This window comes from Erithacus rubecula (genome assembly GCF_903797595.1).
Source record: "Erithacus rubecula genome assembly, chromosome: 2".
In the NCBI taxonomy this organism is placed as follows: domain Eukaryota; kingdom Metazoa; phylum Chordata; class Aves; order Passeriformes; family Muscicapidae; genus Erithacus; species Erithacus rubecula.
Window position 1 is genome coordinate 14,119,539 of NC_136685.1, and position 23,265 is coordinate 14,142,803.

The following is a 23,265-nucleotide window of genomic DNA, read 5'->3' on the forward strand; positions in this document are numbered from 1 at the left end:
CCAGCCCCAAGCACGGGGGTGTCCTGCCCAGGAAAGGTGAATCTCAGGGAGGAGGATGCGGTGCACAGAGCTGTGGGGAGCAGGGCAGGGCCGTGGGGAGCAGGGCAGGGCTATGGGGAGCAGCGCAGGGCCATGGGGAGCAGCGCAGGGCCGTGGGGAGCAGGGCAGGGCCATGGGGAGCAGGGCAGGGCCATGGGGAGCAGGGCAGGGCTATGGGGAGCAGCGCAGGGCCATGGGGAGCAGGGCAGGGCTATGGGGAGCAGGGCCGTGGGGAGCAGGGCAGGGCTATGGGGAGCAGCGCAGGGCCATGGGGAGCAGCGCAGGGCCGTGGGGAGCAGGGCAGGGCCGTGGGGAGCAGGGCAGGGCCATGGGGAGCAGGGCAGGGCTATGGGGAGCAGCGCAGGGCCATGGGGAGCAGGGCAGGGCTATGGGGAGCAGGGCCGTGGGGAGCAGGGCAGGGCTATGGGGAGCAGCGCAGGGCCATGGGGAGCAGCGCAGGGCCGTGGGGAGCAGGGCAGGGCCGTGGGGAGCAGGGCAGGGCTATGGGGAGCAGCGCAGGGCCATGGGGAGCAGCGCAGGGCCGTGGGGAGCAGCGCAGGGCCGTGGGGAGCAGGGCAGGGCCGTGGGGAGCAGGGCAGGGCCGTGGGGAGCAGCGCAGGGCCGTGGGGAGCAGCGCAGGGCCGTGGGGAGCAGCGCAGGGCTGTGGGGAGCAGGGCAGGGCTGTGGGGAGCAGGGCAGGGCCGTGGGGAGCAGGGCAGGGCCACCGACACGGCCGTGACCGCTGAGCTGCAGCACTGCCGGGTGCCCCTGGAAAGGATGGGCTAAACGAGGAGCTCTTGCAAGGCGCCTTCCCGCGGCGGCTGGGGAGGGCAGCGGCGCAGGAAGCAGCGCTGCGGGCGCAGCGGGTGAGCGCTGGGCTGCTCCGTGGGTAGATGGCAGCAGCCGCCCGCGCCCTGCCGCATCCATCCCAGTGCGGCTCGGATAACCAACCCGCTCCTCCTCACGAGGCCTTCAGCTCCCCAGCCTGTGCTTACTGCCCGCACACTACATTTCTGGGAGGAGAGAGGAAATTTATTGCCAGCAAACAAATCGACTGGCACTGAGGCAAGCTGAGAGGGAAACAGGGCTTGCAGGGAAGACATAACTCCTTAAATCTTTGGCTTTTGAGCTCGAGAAAAGATGGTTGGGAGGGAAGAGGTCAGAGCAGAGGGGGCCCGCCCAGTTTGCATCCCTCTGGGGGGATGCCAGCAGCTCCCAGCGTTCTTCCGCCCAATGCCACCAGGTCCAGGGGTTTGTGGGACACAACAGAGACTCCCTGAAGTGTCTGCAGCTGATGAGAGAAAAGGACAGGCTGCTAGAGTGAGGGTTCCTTAAAAACCTCTGCAGGAGGTGAGTCCAGCTGTGCCCAGCTCCCCGCACTCCTGACCAGACAGCATCCCGTGGTTCAAGGAAGGCTGGAGACAGATGTCTTACAGTGCCTATTGCATGTGGGAGGTGGAGGCTGGACAGCCTAACCTGCACCCCAAGACATGCCCTGGGAGAGACTCTGAGTTTCAGAAAACCACCTGGCTTGGGCAGAGGATACCAGTGGGACTGCAGCAAGGCAGAGCACATCTCTGCTGCCCTGGCTTATTGATACTGTCCCCAGTAATTCACAGGAACATGCTGCAACCATCCTCTGCCATCCTGCCAGCCCCTGTATTCTTCCTGAGAGCCTGTGCACAGGCAGAAAGGAGAGAAAAAGTGAAAAGGGAGAAAAAAAGCTACCCTCCTCATTATTTATTACTATTAGTGTAAAGTGCTGAATTTCTAGTACCTAATGAGTTTTTTTCTGTCCTGAGCAGTACAATTTATCTTTGGGAGAGATGGATGCAGCTGAGCTGGTACCAGACTTAGGACAAAAGAGTATTGACGTCACCCTCAGGAGTCCAGCAGCAGATGTTTAACATCGTCTCCAGCCTCAGGCCAAAGGTACAAGTCTGGTACACAAATTATCAAGGCAGCTTCACTGGCCTGCAGGGTCAAGAGGGGCTGATCAAAGTGTTCCCTGCCTGCATTAGGCAGCTGGGAAGCCTCTTGCCCCTGCTCTGCACGGGTATGTCTGACACTGTATGTGATTTAGCCAGGTACCAGCTGCCATGTAGAGAGTTTTAAGTTTAAATTGTCAAGCAAAGAGCTAAGGGCACAGAAACATGGACATGCAGACTGGACAGGGGGACATGCTGTGCCAGAGCAGAGATGGCAGGCCTGGAGCTGGTGTAACCCCATATGAGGAGTGTGATGCCCAGGGATACATTTTACCCAGGTCAGGAACATCCTAAACTGTAAGGCTCTCTAAAAGCTTCTTTGTCTTGTAAGGTGAGCACTGAGTTGATATTTTTAGACCTCTACCCAAAGTGATCCCAATGCCATTTAACTTTTGACCTCAAAGTGTATCAATGGTTAGAAGTACTGCTTTTTCAGAGGAGTCCTTTTTCTCTTTTGCTTATTATTAGATAACTAAGGTTTAGTTAATGGGTAGTAACTTCACTGCCTCAAAATTAATATGGAGAAAAACTTCTGCAATATTTTGCCTAATCTCTAATGGTATTAAACAACCTTGTATCACCAAAGTTCTTTATATCTATCTCTCTCTCTCTCTCTCTCTCTCTCTCTTTTCAGACCATTTAAGAATGTAAGAATGTGTTACCTCTTCATTCCTGCAGAGATCACAGATTTGCCAGGCACTATGTTTGTAAGACCTCATTTTATCTCTTCTCTTTATACATCACATTTATCTAGCATCTGCAATATCTGTACATTGCTACAGTTTCTACTGATTTTTTCTGGTCCAGACATGAGGATTACTGATTTAGAGTTCCTTAGACCATGCCCTGAAATGATTAAAGGAAACCCCAGCTAATTTGGTATTGTGTTTGCTGGAGGCTGATTTAAGAAAGAGGTTACACTCTCATCCTTCTGTTCTTTGGGTGCAGTCAAGTGGGTACCACCTGATCCAAGCAATTTCTTTCTGTCCATTTAGCAGACTGCTGGGAAGCCCTTCCTGAGGCATTTCAGGTGGCAGCTCCTCAGCCTGGGTCACTGCCACCCATAGCAGTGGTTGCAACTTTGATTAAGGAAAAAAAATTGAATAGCTTGGCTTCTCACTTTATACCACCATGCTGGTGGTATAAAGGATAAAATATCACTATTCTGGGATAAAAAATAATTTTAAAAGAAGATTTTTTACTTTAAGATATGTAGATAATGTTAAAAGCCTGCCTGGGTCAAATGCATTCACTTCAGTTCTTCTCACCTGTATGAAACCCAGCTTACCCAGGTACTCACTGTGCACCTCCATCCTCTCTTCCAGGACACAACAGAGCAGGTCTGTGGCTCCAACTCATTGTAAATCACTAATTAGTCATCCAAGACAGCCAACCAGCCTGCTAAGGCTGTGGTCAATTCTCTGAGGTACCAACAATCCTCTCAATCCCATGGGCAGAGCAAGTGAACTTCAAACTTTGTTTCCAGAGGCAAGCCCACCATGCCAACCCCTGCAGCTGGGTGTTAAGTCCTCCCAAAATCACTCTTTTTCATATTAAAAATAATTTCCCCCTATTTTTAGGAAAAGGCATGACCCTGGAGGCATTAGTGTTCAATGATGCAGGTGGCTACATACCAACAGTGGGACAGACTCCCTCACCTCTTAGGACTTGATTAAGCACTGAAATCTCTGAGTTTCAGAGGGTGCTGGCCAACCAGAAAAGTCTCCCCACTGTCAAAAAGCTTCTGATGCAGGTGAAGAGAGAATGCAGGCAGGGCTGACTAGAGTGCTCTGGTAGCACCCCCCTACAGAGCTCAGAAACCCTTTCCTTCTGTACCATTGTCATGCACAACATGGGAATGTGCCCTTTTTCCTGCTTGTGCCCTTTTCCTTCATGCACTCACAGCAGAGAAAACAACTGATCCAAGCTTAGCAGCCTGCTTCTCAAAAACCTACTCCAAACTGAACCCATTTCCTAGAAGCATGTTTCTCTTATTTAAGGTGCTAATTTGTCCTTATTGTCACAAGGTGAGGAAATGATTAATGATTGAAGGGTGATTTAAATCACATTACTGAGGAAGGAATCAACTTCAGTAGTCTAGCTTCTGGAAAAGCCTTTAAGACACAACTATGCTGCTGATGGAGGTGAAAATTTTGAAGTGACTCAGACTTCATGACAAAGGTGGGAATTGCTCATTCCAGGGAAGAACAAGGCCACCCCAGAGGCAGGACATTTAGCTTTATCCTTAGGAAAGTGCTTGTGAGAATAAAGCAGCACAGTAAGGAGCCACACTGTCAGTGCCATCAGCTTCGTGCCCTGCTGCTGGCATCAGCCAGGAAAAGGACATTCTCAAGAAAGTCCCCTTGCCACCAGTGCCTGCTGCCTGCCTGCAAGATCAGCTGCAAGGTGGCTTGCTGGGATTTGTGGGACACCCAAAGCAATCAAGCATGACTTGCTGGGGCAGTTACTGTCAATTGGTGCTGGCTCAAGCATGAAAAGGAAGTTTAAACACACATGCCACATAAAAGCACTGAAACTTCTAGCTGGGTGGAAGAAGCCTAACAAAGGCAGGTGGCACAGAAGAAATTAAATTAGAAAAATTACCATGTAAATGCAAGAAACTGCACAAACCTTGCTGGATGATGGTAGAATCACAGAATATTCTGAGTTGGAAGTGTCCCACAAGGATCCTCGAGTCCAACTCCCAGCCTTGCACAGGACCTTTCCCAAGATTCACCATGTACTCAATGACATTGTCCAAACACTGCTTGAGCTCTGCCAGGCTTGGTACTGTGAGACTGGTTTTGAGAGTCAACGACCAGAATATGGAAATTCATCATAATTGCCCTTCACAACCCTCTTTCTCTCTTTCCTTGTATACTAGGTGATGCAAAATTCCACCCAAAAATGCAGGGGAGTGCAAAGCACAAATGCCTTGAGAGTAACTTTGCCAAACAATTGCTAGAAGTGAGAAGAGAAAGAGAAGGCTTGGGCCCCTTCCATTGCCTTGGTCACCAGACCATCCCATGCATGGTTGCACTCATGCTGCTGGGCTGGGATGTTCTGTTCCTTTCAAGCATCCTGCCCAGTATGGAGGCTGTGAACTGTGCAGAGAAGGTGAACATGGAGGGCTGCAAAGTCACCCAGAATAGAAAGCGGGGTTTCAAGCAAGTTGCTTTGAAAGAAAAAAAAACCCAAAAAGACTCCTGGCTCCTTTTTTGTGTTGTCATAGCAACTGAGGGGGCCCTGGCCTCTGCTGTGGGTAGACCATCATTGGGATGCCATGTGGTGGGCACAGGAGGGGTCACATGGAGGTGCAGCCAGGGTGGCCAGCATCTCCTTCACAGGCTGGCCAGCATCTCCCTCACAGGCATCCCAGAAAAGCATCACACTCAAAGGAAAAAAGGGAAAATACCTTTTTTCGTGCTTTTCTTTTTGTTTTTCCCACAGAGTTTCTATCATCAGTGCTGGCAGCTATTAAAGGTCTGAGCAGATTTGGTGTTGGTGAGTTTCATCCAGACAGCAGCCCTGAAGATTTCACCAATGTGGCCCACGATGCCTTGGTCCCAAAAGACATTGGGATCCTCATGGGACAGCTGGAGTCCCACAGGGGGCTGCTTGAGGAGCCCTGCTCTAGATGCAGCTGTCAGCAGGTCCCACAGGGGACTAGTGGTGACATGCCTGAAGCACCAGCAGCTCAGTGAGAAGTGGATGTGGAATTCCCTGCCAAGTAATTCAGAAGGGTTCAACAGCTGCTTTTAAAGCTGACTTAAGCCACTCCTGCTTAAAAGTGAAGTTCTTCTTTCACACATGATTATCTTCAGGCCCAGGGTTACCCAGGTGGGGCAGAGCAAGGCTACAAAAGCCAGTTTCCCCAAAGATCACATTTCTGCAGTGGTCAGGGTGTCTGGCAGCCACTGCACACGATGCTGGTGAGATGGAGGATGGTGCAGTGTGGGTAAATCCTGGCACTTGAAACCCATTTCAAGCACCAGCACTGGCCCCAGCGTGCAGGCAGCCCTGCTCCTCCATGTCACCCCGCACAGGCAATGCACTGCCTGTGTCCTTCAGCAGGCATCAAACCTGCTTGTCATGAGTCTCACGTGTATTAATAATTTATGAGGAAAGCAGCAAAGGAATAGCCATGGCTGTGCAACATTAACATCCAAATTAGCTGAGTTTATTTTATTTTCTCCAGGAAAGTGTCTGTAATGTTTGTCCATTTTTTCCTGATCATTAATTAAGGCACAGTCAGTGCACTCACCTTTTCCCTGAGGAGCCAGCTGCCAGCAATGTGCCTGCTGCCCATGGCATCCACTCAGCAGTGGAATTTGCCCTGAAAAGGGTCCAGGGAAATGTTAAAGAAAGAATAAAGGGGAAAAACACGTGCTCAGTCATTGCTGCAGCCCAGGAGCAGGGTGTTTGCTCACACCAGCTGGGTCTGGTGGGAGGAGGGGGCTCCTCCCAGCCCCGCTTTGTGACTGAACCCTTGCAATGGAGCAGGGAGACGGAAGCTCCCACACAGCAACCCAGAGATGGGAAGCCTGCTGCTCTTACAAGCTGCAGCAAATGAGAGCTCGCTGTCCCCAAGAGGATGATGCTCCCAGCTCCATGCTGACTCTCAGCACATGGCACTTCCCCTGACTGCTCCCAACACACTTTATAAACCATTCACAAAGGCATCTTGCTTCCAAACAACCCAAATGGAAGACAAATCCCAGCTTCAGGCAGAGGATTATCTGTACCAGCTCTATTTTCCCTAACCCAGTTCTGTTTCTCCATAAGACAGGATGGGCCAGTATCCTAGTGAGTTAGCTGGCACTCCCCTCTGAGCCTGGGTGTCTCAGCATTTCTTCAAACAGGCCTGATTGTCCACTGCCCATTATTCTCTCATTGCCCATTATTCACATTTAAGACCTGGGTGAGGAACGCCCCAGCCCTGCTCCACAGATCTCCAGCACAGAATCTCATAGCTATGTGCAGAAAATGGGGGATGGGCTGTCCCTGCAGATTCTGCCATAGCAAAGATGCAGTAGGGAAGTTCAAAAATGCAGTAGAACAGTTCTTAGAAGCAGGAACAAGGGTCCTACAGAGATGAAAAGAACAGGCTGCCTGCCAGATACCTCCTTTAGAGCACACAACCACTGGTGCAGGCTCAGCACAGCACTGGTTACAACCCAAACCCCACATGGGAGGAACAAGGTGTTTCTTCTTGCATGTACCCACAGTGCAGACACCAGAGGGACATAGCAGATTGCATCTTCTTCTAGAGCAAACAAGTCAAGGAAGGATTAGAGGTGCTTTAACACATAGAAGAAATAACATGGCTGCTCTCCTGAGTGAGGAAAAACTGGAGCAGAACCATGCACAGCCAGAGCACAGTCACAGAATTATGCAATCATTTAGGTTGGAAAAGACCTGTAAGGTCATAGACTACACCACTAAACCATGGCCACATCTACACATCTTTTAAATACCTCCAGGGATCATGACTCATTCACTTCCCTGGGCAGCCTATTCCAATGCTTGATTACCTTTTCAGTGAAGAAATTTTTCCTAATATTCCTAAGCCTCCCCTGGTGCAACTTCAGGCCATTTCCTCTCATCCTGTGACTTGTTAGTCATCCCCACCTGGCTAAAACCTCCTTTCAGATAGTTGTAGAAAGCAATAAGGCCTCTTCTCAGGCTACTTTTCTCCAAATGTTGCTGAAGAAAATCTGGATTCAATCATGTCTCAATGTATATATACACACATTAGGCTTTAAGGATAGTACTTACTCAGAAACTAAAAAGCAAAATGCAAATAGTGACTGGAAAGGTGTCTGTGTCCTGACCTGGGAAAAACAATCAGAATTTATGTAGTGGGTGACTTTGACACAATGGGACCCTTAGGCAGGACTTGTCCCTGCTCCTGTTCTCTGCTGTACTGCAACCCCAGATGGGAAAGAGAAGGCACAGCCAAGTGCCAGGGAAAAACAGGCTCCCTTGCCTACACCTCACTTCCTGCACAATGGCCTGGGTGACACTGCAGGGGCAAATTTCAACCAGCATATAATTTGTCATATTTGTTGCAATATATCTGTGACCAACTTAGATTTTAGAGTGTGACCCACCTTCTGCACTAAGTTCCCATACTTTGCATGGAACAGTTTATGTAATGGGAAAAAAAGTTAAGCAAAGGAGGCTGCCAAAGTCCAGGGCAAAAGAATTGCATTGCTTCTGAAAGGTAAAAAAAATGCTGGGGTGGGTGTCCTGGGAGCACAGCTGTGAGCTGGCAGTGCCCAGAGGTTTAGTAATGCAGCTCCCAGGGCCAGGTACAGGGTAGAGAAGACACTAAAGATGTGTTCAAAGCTGCAGTCCACAGGCAGGGAGGGTTTGAGGGAGCTGAGCATGACTCACACAGGCCCCAGCAACACCAAACACCAAGGTGTGGGAATGTGTGGAGAGGAGCAAGGGGGGGATCCTGCTTCTCACCTTCATGAGAGAGAAAATTCCCTATAGTGTCAGTCCAATCAATACAGATTGTGTTTGTGATAATTGTTCCTCCTTCAGGAAGAGCCAGCTAGCTCTTAAAATAACTCACCCAACTGGTGGTTGTGACCTTGACTGTCTGTCCCCAAAGGCATCAGGCAGCTGCCACCACAGTTCCTTGCCTCCTTCTGGAAGTGGTGTTTGACTGGTGTGACACGGCTGAAAGCCTGGGATTAACCTGACCCTCTGGTGGTGCTCTAGTTGCCCTTTAGCCACAGTGAACATGAGAGTGTTCAGAAGTGTCTGCATCCAAAGCATCACACTGGATACACGTGAGCAACAGGTAAGGTCTGCTTGCAGGCACGCTACTCCCAGCAATGCAGGCACATCTCCAAAGCTCCTACACAGAGAGATGCTCTGCTCTCCTCTCCCACCCTTTTCCTTCTTTTCAATAAGGCATTATCTCCCAGAAGAGATAACAGCAATTATCAGGTTCATCAGCACTGCATCCTGCCATGGTGCAGCACAGGGAGCTCAAAATGCCAGTCTGCCCACTGGACCATTAAAGTCAATGGCTGTTCCTAACCTTTAAATAGAAGAGCCCTGCATAATGGATCCAGGACTATCCATGGAGACCATCTGCCCCGTGCTTGCAGAAATGTTCGCGTTGTTCTTCACAGGAGTTTATTACTCAGAGGCTAATGCTAAAAATACATTGCAAAGGACCTGATTTAAAAACAAAAGGCCAATTCAAACTTGGCAGTGGAGACACTAAGACTGAACCCAAGCACCTTTGTGAACCACACTGGAGTTAGGCTGCAACCAGACAGACTTTATCTGAAAGGCAATGACATAATTCTGAATTAGCTTAACAAGTACTGCAATTCATAAAGAAAAGCCTGAATATATGTAGTAATTAGCCAGAGCTCTCAGAGTGTTAGATACCTCCATGGTGAGAAAATAATCATATAGGTTATTAAAGCGAGGTAAAATTGGACACAGTGGTGAGATTTTTTCATGCTAAAGTACTTTTGCTAATTTTTGACTAAAAACGCAATTCACAAAAACACTTAAACTACTTAACAAGTTGGGTTTTCAGTTAACCACCTGGACTTCATTTCCCAAGTGATTAATCCCTCTACACAACAGTCCCTCTATGAGAGACATTCCTGGGAGCCAACAATCAGTAAAGCTCTCTTATCTTTGCCTTGATTTCTCCATCAGTTTTGAACTCTACCTGTATCAACATGCAAATGATATCCTGGAGAAGGAGCCTGGAAAATGTTCTCCCCTCTGGGTCCTCATTACCAGTCAGGAAAGCAGAGACATCCTCCAAGGAGCTGCTCAGCCAGCTAAGGTGATCAAAGTTACCCAGTGGCTGTGGATGCACAACCTCAGCCTCTGAAGCAGGTCTGATTTTAAGAGAGCTGCTTGGCAACAGCAGATAAAACCCTTTCCAGTACTTAGCTGGCCTTCTAATTAAAGGGTTCCCCATATCAGAAGCTTAGAAAAGCTCAGCTTGGTTGGGCTTCAGAGCATCTCTCATTTTCCCTGAGATGCCATGCACAACCACCTTTCCTGGGCATCTTCCTTCACTTCTTCCTGAAGGGCAAGCTGGGAGGATCTTACTCACATAATTTGTGTCAGTCCCAGTCTGAAATGAAATCATTTTGCCCTGAAAAGAAGAAACTTCTTAAAAGCTATGAAAACAGTGAGGGATAACTGAAAAACACCGAAATTTGGGATTGGAAAGTTTGAAGAGGCAAAGGGTAAGACAGAAGAAATTTGGTCTGATGAAGCAGGACACAATCCCAGTGTCTGCACAGGGCTGTGGAGGACTTGTCAGAGTGTGGTAGGCAGCAAACTCCATCATGGATACCTTGGCTCATTCAGAGAAATAATTCTAACATCAAAGAAATGGGAACTTTCTAACCTCTAAAATTTAGATTCTTTCACTTTCTTTCTGCAAAAACAAGTTAAGCTTATTTATCAAAATGAGCTTTTTTTTTTTTTTTCCCCCAAGTGAGAAGAGTCTGGGCTTTGTTAAACAGCTACTTAAACTTGCTATTCACTACAGACAGCAACGCAAACCAGAAGTGAGATGCCAGAAAAAGGCAGTAATATTTCCACTTAGAGGAGCAAATGAAAGTTAGGAATGCTGCAACAAAACAATTTTTACATCTTTAGTACCCAAGATACCATGCAATGCATGACTGAAGATATGCCTGACTCATTTTAAGAATTCACAAAGCAAGATTCAAATGTTGTGGTCCACGTCAGAGATACCATCCTAGGACAAGGTCAAAGACATGTTTTCACACTCTCAGAATAATAGAAAATTGATAAAGCCCACGGTGGCCAATTCAGATTTAAACAGCTGCTTTTGGACCCAGCCCATGCAAGAAGAGTCATTAGTGTAAGAACATCTGCAGCACATCTAACACCCCAGCATCTCCTGGCAGACAGACTGACAGCATGAACACAAGCAGGCTGGAGACAGGCTATCAGCAAATGTGGAATTGAAATTTTTTTCAATGGTTGGGCTTTTTTGCTGGGCTCATCCTGGGAAAGCAGGCAAGCTTCTGATTAACATCCCTTTCAAGGTTGCCTCATCAGCAGGGTGTTGTGGTTGAAAGGATTGTTAGTTTAATTGCTCAAACTTGAATTTCCAGGGGAAAAATGAACACATGCTTTTGCTTGACAGCACTGACACAAGTTGGTATTGTAGACCAAGCCTGACTAAATGTATTTCCGCTTGGATATGGCAAACACTTCTCTCTCTTTCTTTTAATATTAATATATTATCATGTAACCACTACTAAAACATTCTACACAGCAAAAATCCCTTCTTTACATGCTACAGCATTAACTTAAGGCCAAATAATTTTTGATAATTTTATTTTGCAGAAAAGGCAGTCTTATGCAGCTACTTGCAGACCTAACGAATGTGGAGAAAACTGCTTCCCAAGCTACCACTGTCAAATGTTAGTCCAACAGCAAGTACCTGGTACCTGACAGGAGTTTTATTTTGTAAAGCTGTGGCCACGGTAGCCCAGCCAGCAAGGCCAGCAGCTTTTCCTTCATTGCCTTAGGCTGCCCTGCATCCAGCAGAAATTGAGCTGTCACCTTCCTGCAATCTTTACCCTGGATTCAGATGGGATGGAGCTGGATCCCACAGGCATCAACACCACTGTGTTAACCCAGCCACAACAGGCAGCTCCCAAAATCCCTACGTACGTGTCTTGGACAAGACTGGGAGATGTTGTGCAGGAAGCCATCCTTGCCCTTCCCCAAATATCTGTTGCTAGGAACTTGGTGCATGGCTTAGACCAAGACAGGCAGAGACAAGAAAAGTAGTCTTTTATTTCAATTAATATTTCTTGGCATTAGGCAGATATTAAATAACACTGGAATGCACAAGACTATTAACATATTGACAGCAAAAGGGAGGAGGTGTAGCCAAGTCGAGAACAGCAGTGCCAGTCACGTCACCTCGGGGCACTCAAAAGCCATTTAACGCAGCAACCACCAGAAAGTAGGACTCCACTGAGAAATACAAAATGAGGATGAACTCCTTTCAGGTCTTTTGTTAATACAGTAATGCTGGAATGACTGACAGTAAAAATGAACAAATATTTGCATTCAGGAATTAAACAGAGTGAAATATCCACAAACTGCTAGTCATGCATTTCTTTTGGAACAGCAATTCGCTAATGCATAAATATCACAAAAAAACAATCTCCAAGATTTGAATAAATCACAGACAACTAGAAGAAACAAAGCTTGAATTCTATTTTATGCCTTAAATAGATGACCTAAATATTTAAAATTTTACTTCACCATATATATATAATTTATATATATATTAAAAGAAAGTAAAGACCATTAGATAAGTGCAAGCAATTTTCCTCAAAAAGAAAATTGGAACCATGCCCAGGAAAGCTGCTTTTTTTTTTTTTTCTTCCTTTTTTATTTTTCTTTTTTTTTTTTTTTTAGCTTTCTACTCCATTCAGTCCACTTTTTTTTTTTTTTAATTTTTTTTTTTTTTTCAACATAGTAATTTCTGAAGCAAAATAAATTATCTACCATCTGCTATTTTGGGTAAAAGTCCTACCTAGCATCTTCTCGGGAACTATGGAAACATCACCTTTCTCACGGACTAAGTGAAGTGGTATCTCACCAGCCATCGAACTCTCTCGTAGCTGCATGTAAACAAACCTTCCGATGAGCGTTTGAAATGTGCAGAGTGAACGGTGACGCCGGGGGAGCAGGGACGGAGCTGCCGCAGGAGAACTGCACTGGTGTTAGTGGGGAGCGAGGGCGCTTCGCTCGGGCACGCACGCACAGCGCCCTGCCAGGGGCTCTGATCCGCCAAGTGTGAGGGGTGGTTGAGAAGGCATCCGTTTGCGAGCAAAGCTGGAAGGACACGAGCCGGGACTCTGAGCTCAGCTGGGACTGTCCGATCATCAGAATTGACTCGCGCTGCTGGGGTCGCACTGTAACAACCGCACGATGGAGGGGTCGCTCTTGGCACCTTTGATGAACTCTTCCAGAGACAGTTTACCTGACGGGGAGGAAAACCAAAGTGGAAATCATGTTTTAAAAGGCAGTCGGTCCTGTCACCATTGCTGTAGCAAAGAATCCCTCCTCAGCGAGGCAACGTAACATCTATTTAATCTATTGCAAAGGCATCGAGGGGAATTTAGTGCGACGCACAGCAGCTAAATCCTACTCAAGCCTTTAAGCCCAAATGCATTTTTCTACAGCAAAACAATCCAGCATAATAATTGCTATATTTTATTTAAAAAGACAGCCCCAAATCTAAAAACAACTGTTCTAACAGCATATGGCAGCTTTTTTGCTCTGAACCAGACTATATGATTAACATGACACATGAACACAAATATGGTACCTGAACACATGTATGCTTTGAAATGATGCTTGTATTACTACAACATTTTAAACCTAAATATTCCAAATATCCCCATTTGGTCCTCTTGTTTCTTGTGACATGTAGGGCTGAGCAGTCATGGCTTCTCTGGCACCTACAAGGTTGGACCAGGCTTGGAGCAACCTGATCTAGTTCGAGATGTCCCTGCTCATTGCAGGGGTGTTGGGCTAGGTGGCCTTTAAAGGCCCCTTCCAACCCAAACTGTTCCATATTCCATGACTCTGCAAATCACTTGCTGTGCCCTGCTGCGTGTACAGGAACAGGATGGGGTTTGTTTTTCCTTTCTTTACAAACAAAGCTAGCCCTGGGACACACCTATTGCTATGTGTTGCTCCTGAGCGCTTCTGGTTTATACGTCTTTAGTTTAGGCCAGAAGAACTGACTTGGATGGACCTTGTAACAGTCTGAGGGCCTGAAAATTGATCTCTGAAGGAGCAACCACTCCAGCATCCCCTGACTCCAGCAGCTCCGTGGGATGGCATGGCACAGCACGGTACAGCAAGGAGGAAATATTTCATCTGGTCTCTCAGACCTCATCATGGGGTGACCCAGCCCCTAGCAGGTAGATAGCACTAACACTCCCCTACTCCAGCACTCAGAACCACGGCGGAAATAGAAGATGACAATATTAATGAAAAATGAAAGCGTTTTCCCTATGAAAAGGAGGAGACAAACATTTGCTGCATCCCAGATATCATGTTTAGTGATCTCCCATTTAGCTCGTGCATTCACCTACCCTACTCTCACACAACACCCCAGGGCTATCCTTACCTACCCCAAACTGCTATGCTTGAGACAGAACCCATACACAAATATCTTGCACTTGGGAGGTGCCTGCTGCCACTTTTGGCCACATGCACCCAAAGAGAGAAAGGCACCAGCTCATTGTGCCAGTTTGCACCAGCCCCAGGATGCTACCAGCCTGTTATGGGGTGGAAGAGCAATGACCCTGGTGACCAGCACCAGGGCTGAACAGAGAGGAACTCCTCTCACAAGTAACAAGCAATATAGCAAGAGGAAATGGCCTCAAGCTGCAACAAGGAAGGTTTAGATTGGATATTAGGAAAAATTTCTTCCCCAAATGGTTGCCAAGTATTGGAACAGACTGCCCAGGGCATTTAAAAGATGTGTAGTTGTGCACTTAGGGACATAGTTCTATGATTCCATGAATGAGCAAGCCTTCCTCTTGTCGAAATTACAGAAGCTCAAAAACCTACGGCACACTAATTTCTGGCTTTTAAGCTAATGTTCCCAAATCAAGTGTTTTTAACAAAAGCAGAGGTCTACTAATTATCAGAATATTTATTAGTTTGCCCCTTGCCCTTTGCCTTAAAAGTAAAGTCCAAATCAAAATCTATTTGCAATGCCCAACAGTCAGATGGGGAAGAAACATTTTCAGCCACCAGACACACACATGCAGATGTTATTCCTTGGCACTGCATGGCTTGCAGGGCTGATATTTTACTGGGAATAGGATGATTTTATTTCAGCAACAAAGTGCAACAGATGGAGGATGCATGTATATATAGCAGATTTTGGGACCACTATCCCATTACACATCTGCATGCACTGCTACATTCCACAGACCAAAAAAATTTTAATCATGTTATTTTAGGGCCTTCCACATGTCAAGCCAGGGGATGAAGTGCTAGTTTAGATGAAGTCAAAGGCAAAATACTTGAGGACTTCAGCACAGCCAGGAATTTGCCCTGGGGACTGCAGTAGCAGACACCAAAATGAAGCCATAAAATTCTTTTAAATAAAACCCTTTCTGTACATAAGATGGCATTCTTTCAGGTCTCTATATCTCAGTGCTAGAATCAAATCTTTGTTCCCACTGAGCACATCAGTAGAACACAGCTCCTGACTTTGATATGGACAGTTGCCACCTCAGCCTCTGACAGAACAATTCCCAGGGAAAAGCTTCACCTCAGCTGGGAACAGAGGAAACGTCGTCAGGCTGATGAGAAGAGCAAATCAATCCTTTTTTGCCTGTATTTTTCAAGCGCAAGGAAATGAGCCAGCACAGGTGGAGGGGCTGTGATGGGTACACTGTCAGACAATTTATCAAGGAGCTCCACAACCTGGTCTGGGAGCTGCTACATCTCCCTGATGCTCACAGTGCAACAGAGGTGTGTGACCATGTATGTATACATGCCATAAACATGCACAGAAAATAAATGTTACAGACACTGGGGAATTTTTGCTTTCAGGTGCCCAATCACATTCAGGGCTCATGTTACTGATGACAAGCCCAGCAGTGCAATCCTATCAGGGGCAGTGGGAGCAAAACCTTGTGCCAAGTTTTTGTTATACCCAGAAAAAATAGCCCAAAGACAATGGACTTAGGGATTTCAGAGGAGCATTTGCAGAAGAGGACTCACCTGTAAAATGTTAGGGAAGGGATGTTCCCCTACCAGCCCCCCAGCAGGAGAACTCACCCTCTGTTCACTGCTCACTTATTCATCCTGTGTATCAGACCAGAGATGCTCAACAAGACCAGGCAAAGACCAGAGGCACCAGTGGGGACATTCCTACCCTCTCTTCCCTCTCCTCAAATTGTGCCATCTACCAAGGCTGGACTAGAAAACCTCTATTTCTAGAGCTTAGGAAGGGGTACCAGTGGCAATCCTACCGTCATTGTTTGTGTCCATCTGTCTGAAGATCTTGTCTGTTCTCTTCTCAGGAGTGGATTCATCCTCTGGCATTTTCATTACTGATGAAACCATTTTGTAAATTGCCTGAGTATTAAAAAAAAAGTTTAAAAAAAGAGATGTAAGAAAAACAACCCAAATTACAAAGCACAGGACAGAGAAAAAGAATTTAAGCCTGTAGCAACAAAAAAAGACAGCTGACCCTGGCAGGCAGCTGCAGGACTCTTTATAAACCAAAACGAACGGGAATTTCTGACTGCAGCTTTTTTGTTTTTCTTTCCTACACTCATTTGTGCTTCAAAAGAAACGTGGTCAGTTTAACTGAAAGTCAGTCTAGATTAATGTATGAGCAGGACTCAGATAAAATATAGAAGACAAAGGTGTGAAACTCTCTCTTCAGCAGCCAGGCTAAGCAATCACCTCTTTGGCTCTCACCCTCCACCCAGTGTGTATGTGGGGTGCTACATGGATTATGGTGAATATGAATATTCAGCAACAGGGTTTGTTTTTCTTTGTGGATAGGTAAGGAAATGCATCTTCAGACTTACAAGAACATGAATCATGATAAGACCTCTTTAGGGTGTCTGCAGTCCTAGCCTTTCACCTAAATTATCCCACCTCAGCCATGAGGACCAAGTGTCAGGGCTGATGCATGACTCCCTTGCACTGCTCAGGAGTTGCACAGTGGGTGACAAGCAGCCCCTGCCAAGGCCAAATCTGCCAGCATGTGGGGTAGGGGCACAGGGGACTGTGCTTGTCCCCACTACAGCCTGTGTGTCCTCTGCCTTTGGGAGACAAAGGCATGCTACAGCCTTTCATCCAGAGTTCACATTGACTCAGATTTGAAGACTCAAAGCATTAATTCTGAGATTAATCAGGTCAATAGAATTTGCATTTAGGGTTTTTTGATCCCATGAACATCACACTAAGAAACCCCCAGGGACAGCTGCAGAATTTTGGCAGCAGGCCAGCTGCACAAGTGCCTTGTTCATATCTCAGGCCCTTTCCTCATCTGTATCTTGTAGGTCTCACATGGGTCCCTTTGGGGACCGTGGGCTCAGGAACCTCCCTGGGGCAGGAGTGACCCAGCTCAGCACATCCCTCATCTCCAGCTCCAGCTGTCTGGGGCTGAAGAGGTTACAGCAACACAAACCAGTCGTCCAACAGAGAGAGCACCTCACCTGCACTATTTCCAGCATTTCCCCACGGCTGATGTAGCCGTTGCCATCCAGGTCGTACATACTGAAGGCCCACTTCAGCTTCTGCTCCAGCTTGCCGCGGGAGGTGACGCTCAGGGCGATGATGAATTCCCTAAAGTCAATCGTCCCGTCGCCGTTGGTGTCAAAGGTGCGGAAGACGTGCTCCGCAAACTTCGACGCGTCGCCGTACGGAAAAAAATTTGCGTATATTTTTTTAAACTCTTCTACAGTCAAATGGCCCGTGGGGCAATCTTTTAGGAAGCCCTTGTACCACTCCTGCAGCTCATGGTCTGTGAACTCGGTGTTCTCACGCAGGTCCTGCAGCACCTCGGGGCGCAGCTTGCTGTTCTGCTTCCCCATCCTCTTCTGGGTCTGGGTTCAGCAGCTGCAAAGCAAGAGAAAATCTGCCTGAGTTCCAGCCACATTGGGCACAGAGGGGCTGGGAGAGGTAGAAGCCTGCAAGAAACAGAGAGTCCCCCTGGGGCAAGGGGGAAGGAGGAGAAAAAGGATGCTATAAATCACCGGGAAAACACCTCATTTAATCTGGCTTCCTTTTCTCTCCTCTAGGCTTTCCCAGTGACTAATATGCTGTGGAAGGATAGGTAGTTCAGGAGGAAGTATTTATTATTAATCCTTATTATATGGGAAATAATAAAGCTCAGTATTTTAGTTCTCTGCTGCAATCCCACTCCTCCATCACATATCTTGTGATGCCCAGCTCTGGATTCCTGCACAGGCTGATGTGCTGCAATGGCTGAGTGGGAGCGGGCAGGGACAGCAGCAGTGATGAAAAGAAAAATTCATCTATTCAAAAGTGAAAGTAAATGCAGCTGAACAAGAAGCAGGAAGGACAGGTGGCTCCTTGCCAGTCACGTTTGCATTGTCCAGATGCTCTTTGAAACCCTTTGGCTTGCACAGCTTCTCCTCCCTCCCTGTACCCCTTGCCCCACAGCAGTGGGGGCTTGCCCCTGTGTGGTGGGGCTTGGCAGGTGCTCCTCATAGACCTGAGGGTCACAGGAGGGTGCAGTAAGGGTAAGCTCAGCACAGCCCTTGCTCAACAGCAGCATCCCAAAAGACTCCTCTTTTTCTCAGCTGTGGAGGCAGCACAAGCAGATGGATCACTGTGATAACAACACCAGCACAAGGGATTTCATCCTTTCCAGCCCTTCCAGAGAACCAGAGAATAAGGCTTTTCAAAGCAAAATGTTTGGCAAAGCAACTCTTTTCAGGTTTACTGGGGTTTATACTTTCAGAGAAGCTTATTCAGTAGGTTCAATATTCACCCACAAGGCCAAAACTCATTTAAATTCAGAATTTCATCAGGATATCAGGAGAGGGCTGGGTCTCTCCTCTCTCTTGACAATACCCATGTTGTGCCACACAAGATGAGACTGCCCAGCAACAGAAGAGCTCCTTCTGCAAAATGAAAGACGGACAATCTGCACTTATGCAACAACAGGAAAAAACCAAAATCTTGGTAATTTCTGGCTTTTATCTCTTGCAGTCTCTCATGGCTACCTAGCAATATCAAACTGCTAGCAAGCTAGAGGTTGAGCTGCATGTCCTTCCCCAAATTCAAGAAGTTTATTCACAAGTGTGCACAAAGTCACATCCAAACCCCTGTGACTGGTTTGCATAAATGAAATTTCTTTGCACAGACTTCTGCCTGTTGGGCTTGCTCAGAGCCAGTGCAGAAGACAGGTTAGCAATAAGCCAACACTGGACTACCTGGAAACTGCAAGAGCTGAGCTGGAAAGCATGCAGAGACCAGGAATAACAGGGGCTAAGTACTTCCCAGAGAGTAAAAATTCCAAGCATGCATAAGAACCAAAAAAAATTTAAAATGCTAAAGGTCAGCAAAAAATAAGTTGCTCTACAGCAAAATGTAAGCTTGTTTTATTTGTATTCCACTTAGCCTGTGCACTGCCTCAGCAATGTAAAAAATCCACATCCTGCTCTGTGGCTTAGTGCTCAGAGACAAAACCCAGCCAGCTGCTCGGTGGTTCTGTGCATCAAGCTTAACTGACAACTGTGTTATCATTAGCACTTCTGTTTTCCAGAAAAGCTGCCAATATTTCAGCTCCAAAGCTTAATTTTTGTCCATTATATTGCAGACCTTTCTCGACATTCCTGACATACCTCTGCTTGCTCCCAGCGTGCAGGGATGCCACGGCTCCTGGTCCCTGCCAGCATCACCCCGAGGAGAGCATCAGGCTGCCCTCCAGCTAAACAACCAGCTCTCAGCTACTGCCACTGCCTTCCCATCTCTGAATCTCCTCTGCTCCAGACAGGCATCCTTGCAGTGCTGATGGCAGAAAACACAATATTCTACTCTGCTGAAGTCAAATTGCAGAAAAGAGCAGCTTGGAGCAAATAATGGATCAGACGTGGCGCTTTATTAAAGAGCAGGAATTGTAACAGCATGTTCCCGTCCTTGGGTGAGGAGGTGCCTGCAGTTTCCAGCCTTCAGGGGGCCCCTTCACTTCATGATTCCCAGGTGCTTTGGAAGAAGTAGGGTCTGGGTCTAAGAGCAGCCCCTGCCTCACCAACCACTGCCTCAGAATTCCCTGGGAGAGGGGCAGGAGGAACAGCAGAGCCCACTTAACACAGGAGCTGAGCTTTAAGCAGAAATTACCTCAGCTCCATTGACTTGCAGGGTTAAGGACTGCAAAACTTTCAACTGGTAGTTAAAAGAGGTATCAAAAGGTTTAATATAATTTCTCCCTCTTCCTATAATACCTTTATTATTCCAGTTCCCTTAAAAATAGAGACCCTTAGACAACAGAGAGGTAAGGTAATAACTCCATTTACTAGATTTCACTACTTCTCCTAGTGCTAGATACATTCTGTTATTTGAAGAGATGCTCATTAAATATCAGCTTCAAAAGCTTTATATTCAAGCAATCTTTGCATTCAAAAGATTACAGGCCTTTTCAACCCTTTCTCCTCTTTCACATTGCTTTATATCAGAAGACATGCAATGCTCTGAACAACCTTTTTTTTGCATATGAGCTTTCTGAAAGGCTTCATAACATGTTCAGCCCAAATACAATCCTGCAGTTGTAACCAATTTTATGGGAATAATTAAATAACCAACATTAACATTAATTTATTAAAGCCCATCTAAAAAAAACAGCTTTGATGTAAATTGTGTTGCAGGTAGCTCCTTCAAAATGAAATGCCTAAATATCTCATTAATCATGACAGCAACCCCTGCTGCTGGCATCCAACTGACATTTCATTCGATTGCTATAAAATGCTTTCATCAAATCACCTTCCAGAGGCTCAGCAGCTGATTTAGCCACAAGACCACTCAGAGGATGGCTGCTAATGGAAATCACAGGGAGCAGGGCTGGGATGTTCTGGTCAGTCCTGTGATTAGGGCTGTGTTTTGTTGCTTTTTTTTTTAATGAGCCTTTTCCAGCTAAATCGCTTGTCCAGTGGATGTAAAAGGCAAGGCAGGAGAGAGATCCTTGCACCCAACATTGCCCTGGGCAGCTAGCAGACACCTAACTCCAGCACAGCCTGCCTTTCCCTCATTTCCCACCACACCAGGTGAAATCCAAGGAAGCAGTGCCACATACACTGCAGTGAGATCTGTCCCTGCTCACCTTGATGAGCAAAAGCCCTCAGAGCATCTGGCACTATCACTGCAGTAAGAAAAACAATCGCAGGAATGCCCTTGAGGTGATCAGACAAAGAACAGCTTGATAGTCTAAATGCAGAGCTGAGGGCTTAGCAAGTCAATCACTGCTCATGAAAGAGAGCTGGGCCATGTAAGGCTTAAACAGGGGAAATGCAGATGCAGTTTTGTTCCAGTTTCACACCAAAATTTTTGTTAAAATTATGTGGTGCTGCTGCCTGTTCTAATTAATTCTAGCCAGGCTCAAAACTGAGCTGCCAGAGAACTCACACCTGAATGTAACCTCTGTCCTTCTAGGCTTACAAAAAATCAGCAATAATCTCATAGCAAAAGTCCAGCAATGAGCAAAAAGGTCTTTTACTGAGGCCAAGACACACACTGGTAACCTGGTTTCAGCTGGGATACAGTTAGTTTTTTTCCTAGTAGCTGGCACAGGGCCGTGTTTAAGATTTGAGAATGAGAATAATATGGATAACACACTGAAGTTTTAGTTGTTGCCAAGCTGTGCTCAACCCAAGTCATAGACCTTTCAGTTTCCCATGCTCTACCAGTGAGGAGGTGCACGAGAAATTTGGAGGGTGCACAGCCAGGACAGGTGACCTGAACTGAACAAAGGGATACTCCATACTATGATGGTCAGAATATAAACTGGGGGGGATTGTTGGGGCAGGGGCTGATCACTGCTCAGGGATGCACTGGTCAGCAGGTGATGAGCAATTGTGCTGTGCACCCTTTGTTTCTTTTGGACAGAACCTCTCTCTCTGTTTTTATTATCTCCCTTTCCATTACAATTGTTATTATCATTATTATAATAATATTTTCTTTTATTTCACTTATTAAACTGTTCTTATCTCAACCCGCTGATTTACCTTTTTTCCCCTCAATTCTCCTCCTCGTCCCACTGGGGCTGGTGCGAAACCACAAGATTGGGTTATGCAGCACTGGGGTGAGTAACTGTAGGAAAGTCTGAAACAGCTAAAGTAGCAGTTCTGTGTTTTTACCAACAGATGGACTGGCTGTCAGCATCCACGCACTGAAGTACTTGAAACACTTGTAACAAACTCAGTGCATCCCACTTCCACAAGAACTCTCCCTCAACACCAGTCACAGCCGGTAGAAGCAGGCTCTGACCATGTAACCCAGAGACCAAACCAGCTTTTTACTGCAAAGCTCGTGAAAAAATGCCTTGAAAGGAGCTCGTGATGGGATCCTCTCAGTGAATCAGTTACGGCTGCAAAAGGAGGAATAACTCCTTAGAGATGTATTTCCCTGTGCAAACCCCCTTGGATACTTATTTAGTGCTAATAAAAAGAGGAAAATTGATGAAATGCCTGTCTGTAGGACAGAGGTGCTCTCCAGCTGAGACAGACAGTGCACAGAGAAACAGAACAAATGCCCTTTATATTATCTGAGCTATCTGCTTTGCGGGGGAGAAGTGTAGCACCATTTCTCTTGCAGTGCCCACTTGTAAAGCAGAATAAGTGTGTCAAATCTGTTAGAGTCATGAAGCTGTAGCACAGTGCCACAGGACTGCAGGAGCCCAAAGAAAATGAACAGCATAAGCCAGGCAGCACACACTGCTCTGGGCTGGTCTGAAATGCAAGAACCATGTCAACAGGGGTGGAAGATTTTTTTTCATTAAAATAGCTAAAGCATCAGATCTGTCACTGAGGCTCTACTTTTAAAAGTTTGATCATTGTAGTAAAAAACAAAAAAGCAAACAAAACACCCACAAACAAATACCAAACCAACCAAACAAAACCCCACAAAAAACTCCCCAAATGCAAGCCTCAGCCACTGAAGATCTGTGTTGCCACAGTTCAGGAACACACCCTTGAGCACACACTTTGTGCAGGGGTGGCACCAGCCCACAGCAACTCAGCCAACATACAGATGTGTTTAGGAAGCCTCCAGCTCCCATGGGCCAAGTGAATGAGGGAGAGATGGGTTCCCAGACACCCCAGCTAGTGCCAAATGTTTAGGTAAAAAATGATCATGCAGCAACAGGCTGCAAACCAGATCGTACCACCATCCTCTGGACCAGGCTTTGCGGAGGGCTGGCCAGTGCTTCTGATCTGGGCTGGGACAGATAATGAACCCAGAGTGAAGAGCAGATTTTGTTACATGTTTTAATGTCAGTATCCTAAGCAACGAGCGTTGCAACAGAGAAGGCACAGGATATACAAACACGTTGCTATAGATATCTGCTCCTGCCGGGTAAACTGATGTGAACTCCTTTCCTGCCCTGCGGCAAAAGCGACACCCGCTCGCAGCCGCTGCAGCACCTGCCTCTTGTTCCCAGGCTGCAGACACCGGCCAA

General features: G+C 46.8%; 1 protein-coding gene and 1 long non-coding RNA gene across 2 annotated transcripts in view; one reads left to right on the top strand and one right to left on the bottom strand.

Annotated features, from left to right (window-relative positions):
* Window positions 1-1,127: 1,127 nt before the first annotated feature.
* LOC306798172 lies at window positions 1,128-22,789 on the top strand. Its single transcript, XR_013773289.1, has 3 exons — window positions 1,128-1,389; window positions 1,845-1,971; window positions 21,953-22,789. It is a non-coding gene; the product is annotated as an uncharacterized lncRNA (long non-coding RNA).
* Window positions 11,842-23,265, bottom strand: part of HPCAL1 (hippocalcin like 1) — a 63,871-nt gene continuing 52,447 nt past the window's right edge. The window contains exons 3-5 of the mRNA XM_079298082.1: window positions 17,285-17,687; window positions 16,085-16,190; window positions 11,842-13,062 (exon numbers count right to left, since the gene is read on the bottom strand). Of these exons, the coding sequence (XP_079154208.1) occupies window positions 12,965-13,062; window positions 16,085-16,190; window positions 17,285-17,662 (582 nt within the window). The 5' untranslated portion in view covers window positions 17,663-17,687 and the 3' untranslated portion in view covers window positions 11,842-12,964. The remainder of the gene's footprint in view (window positions 13,063-16,084; window positions 16,191-17,284; window positions 17,688-23,265) is intronic.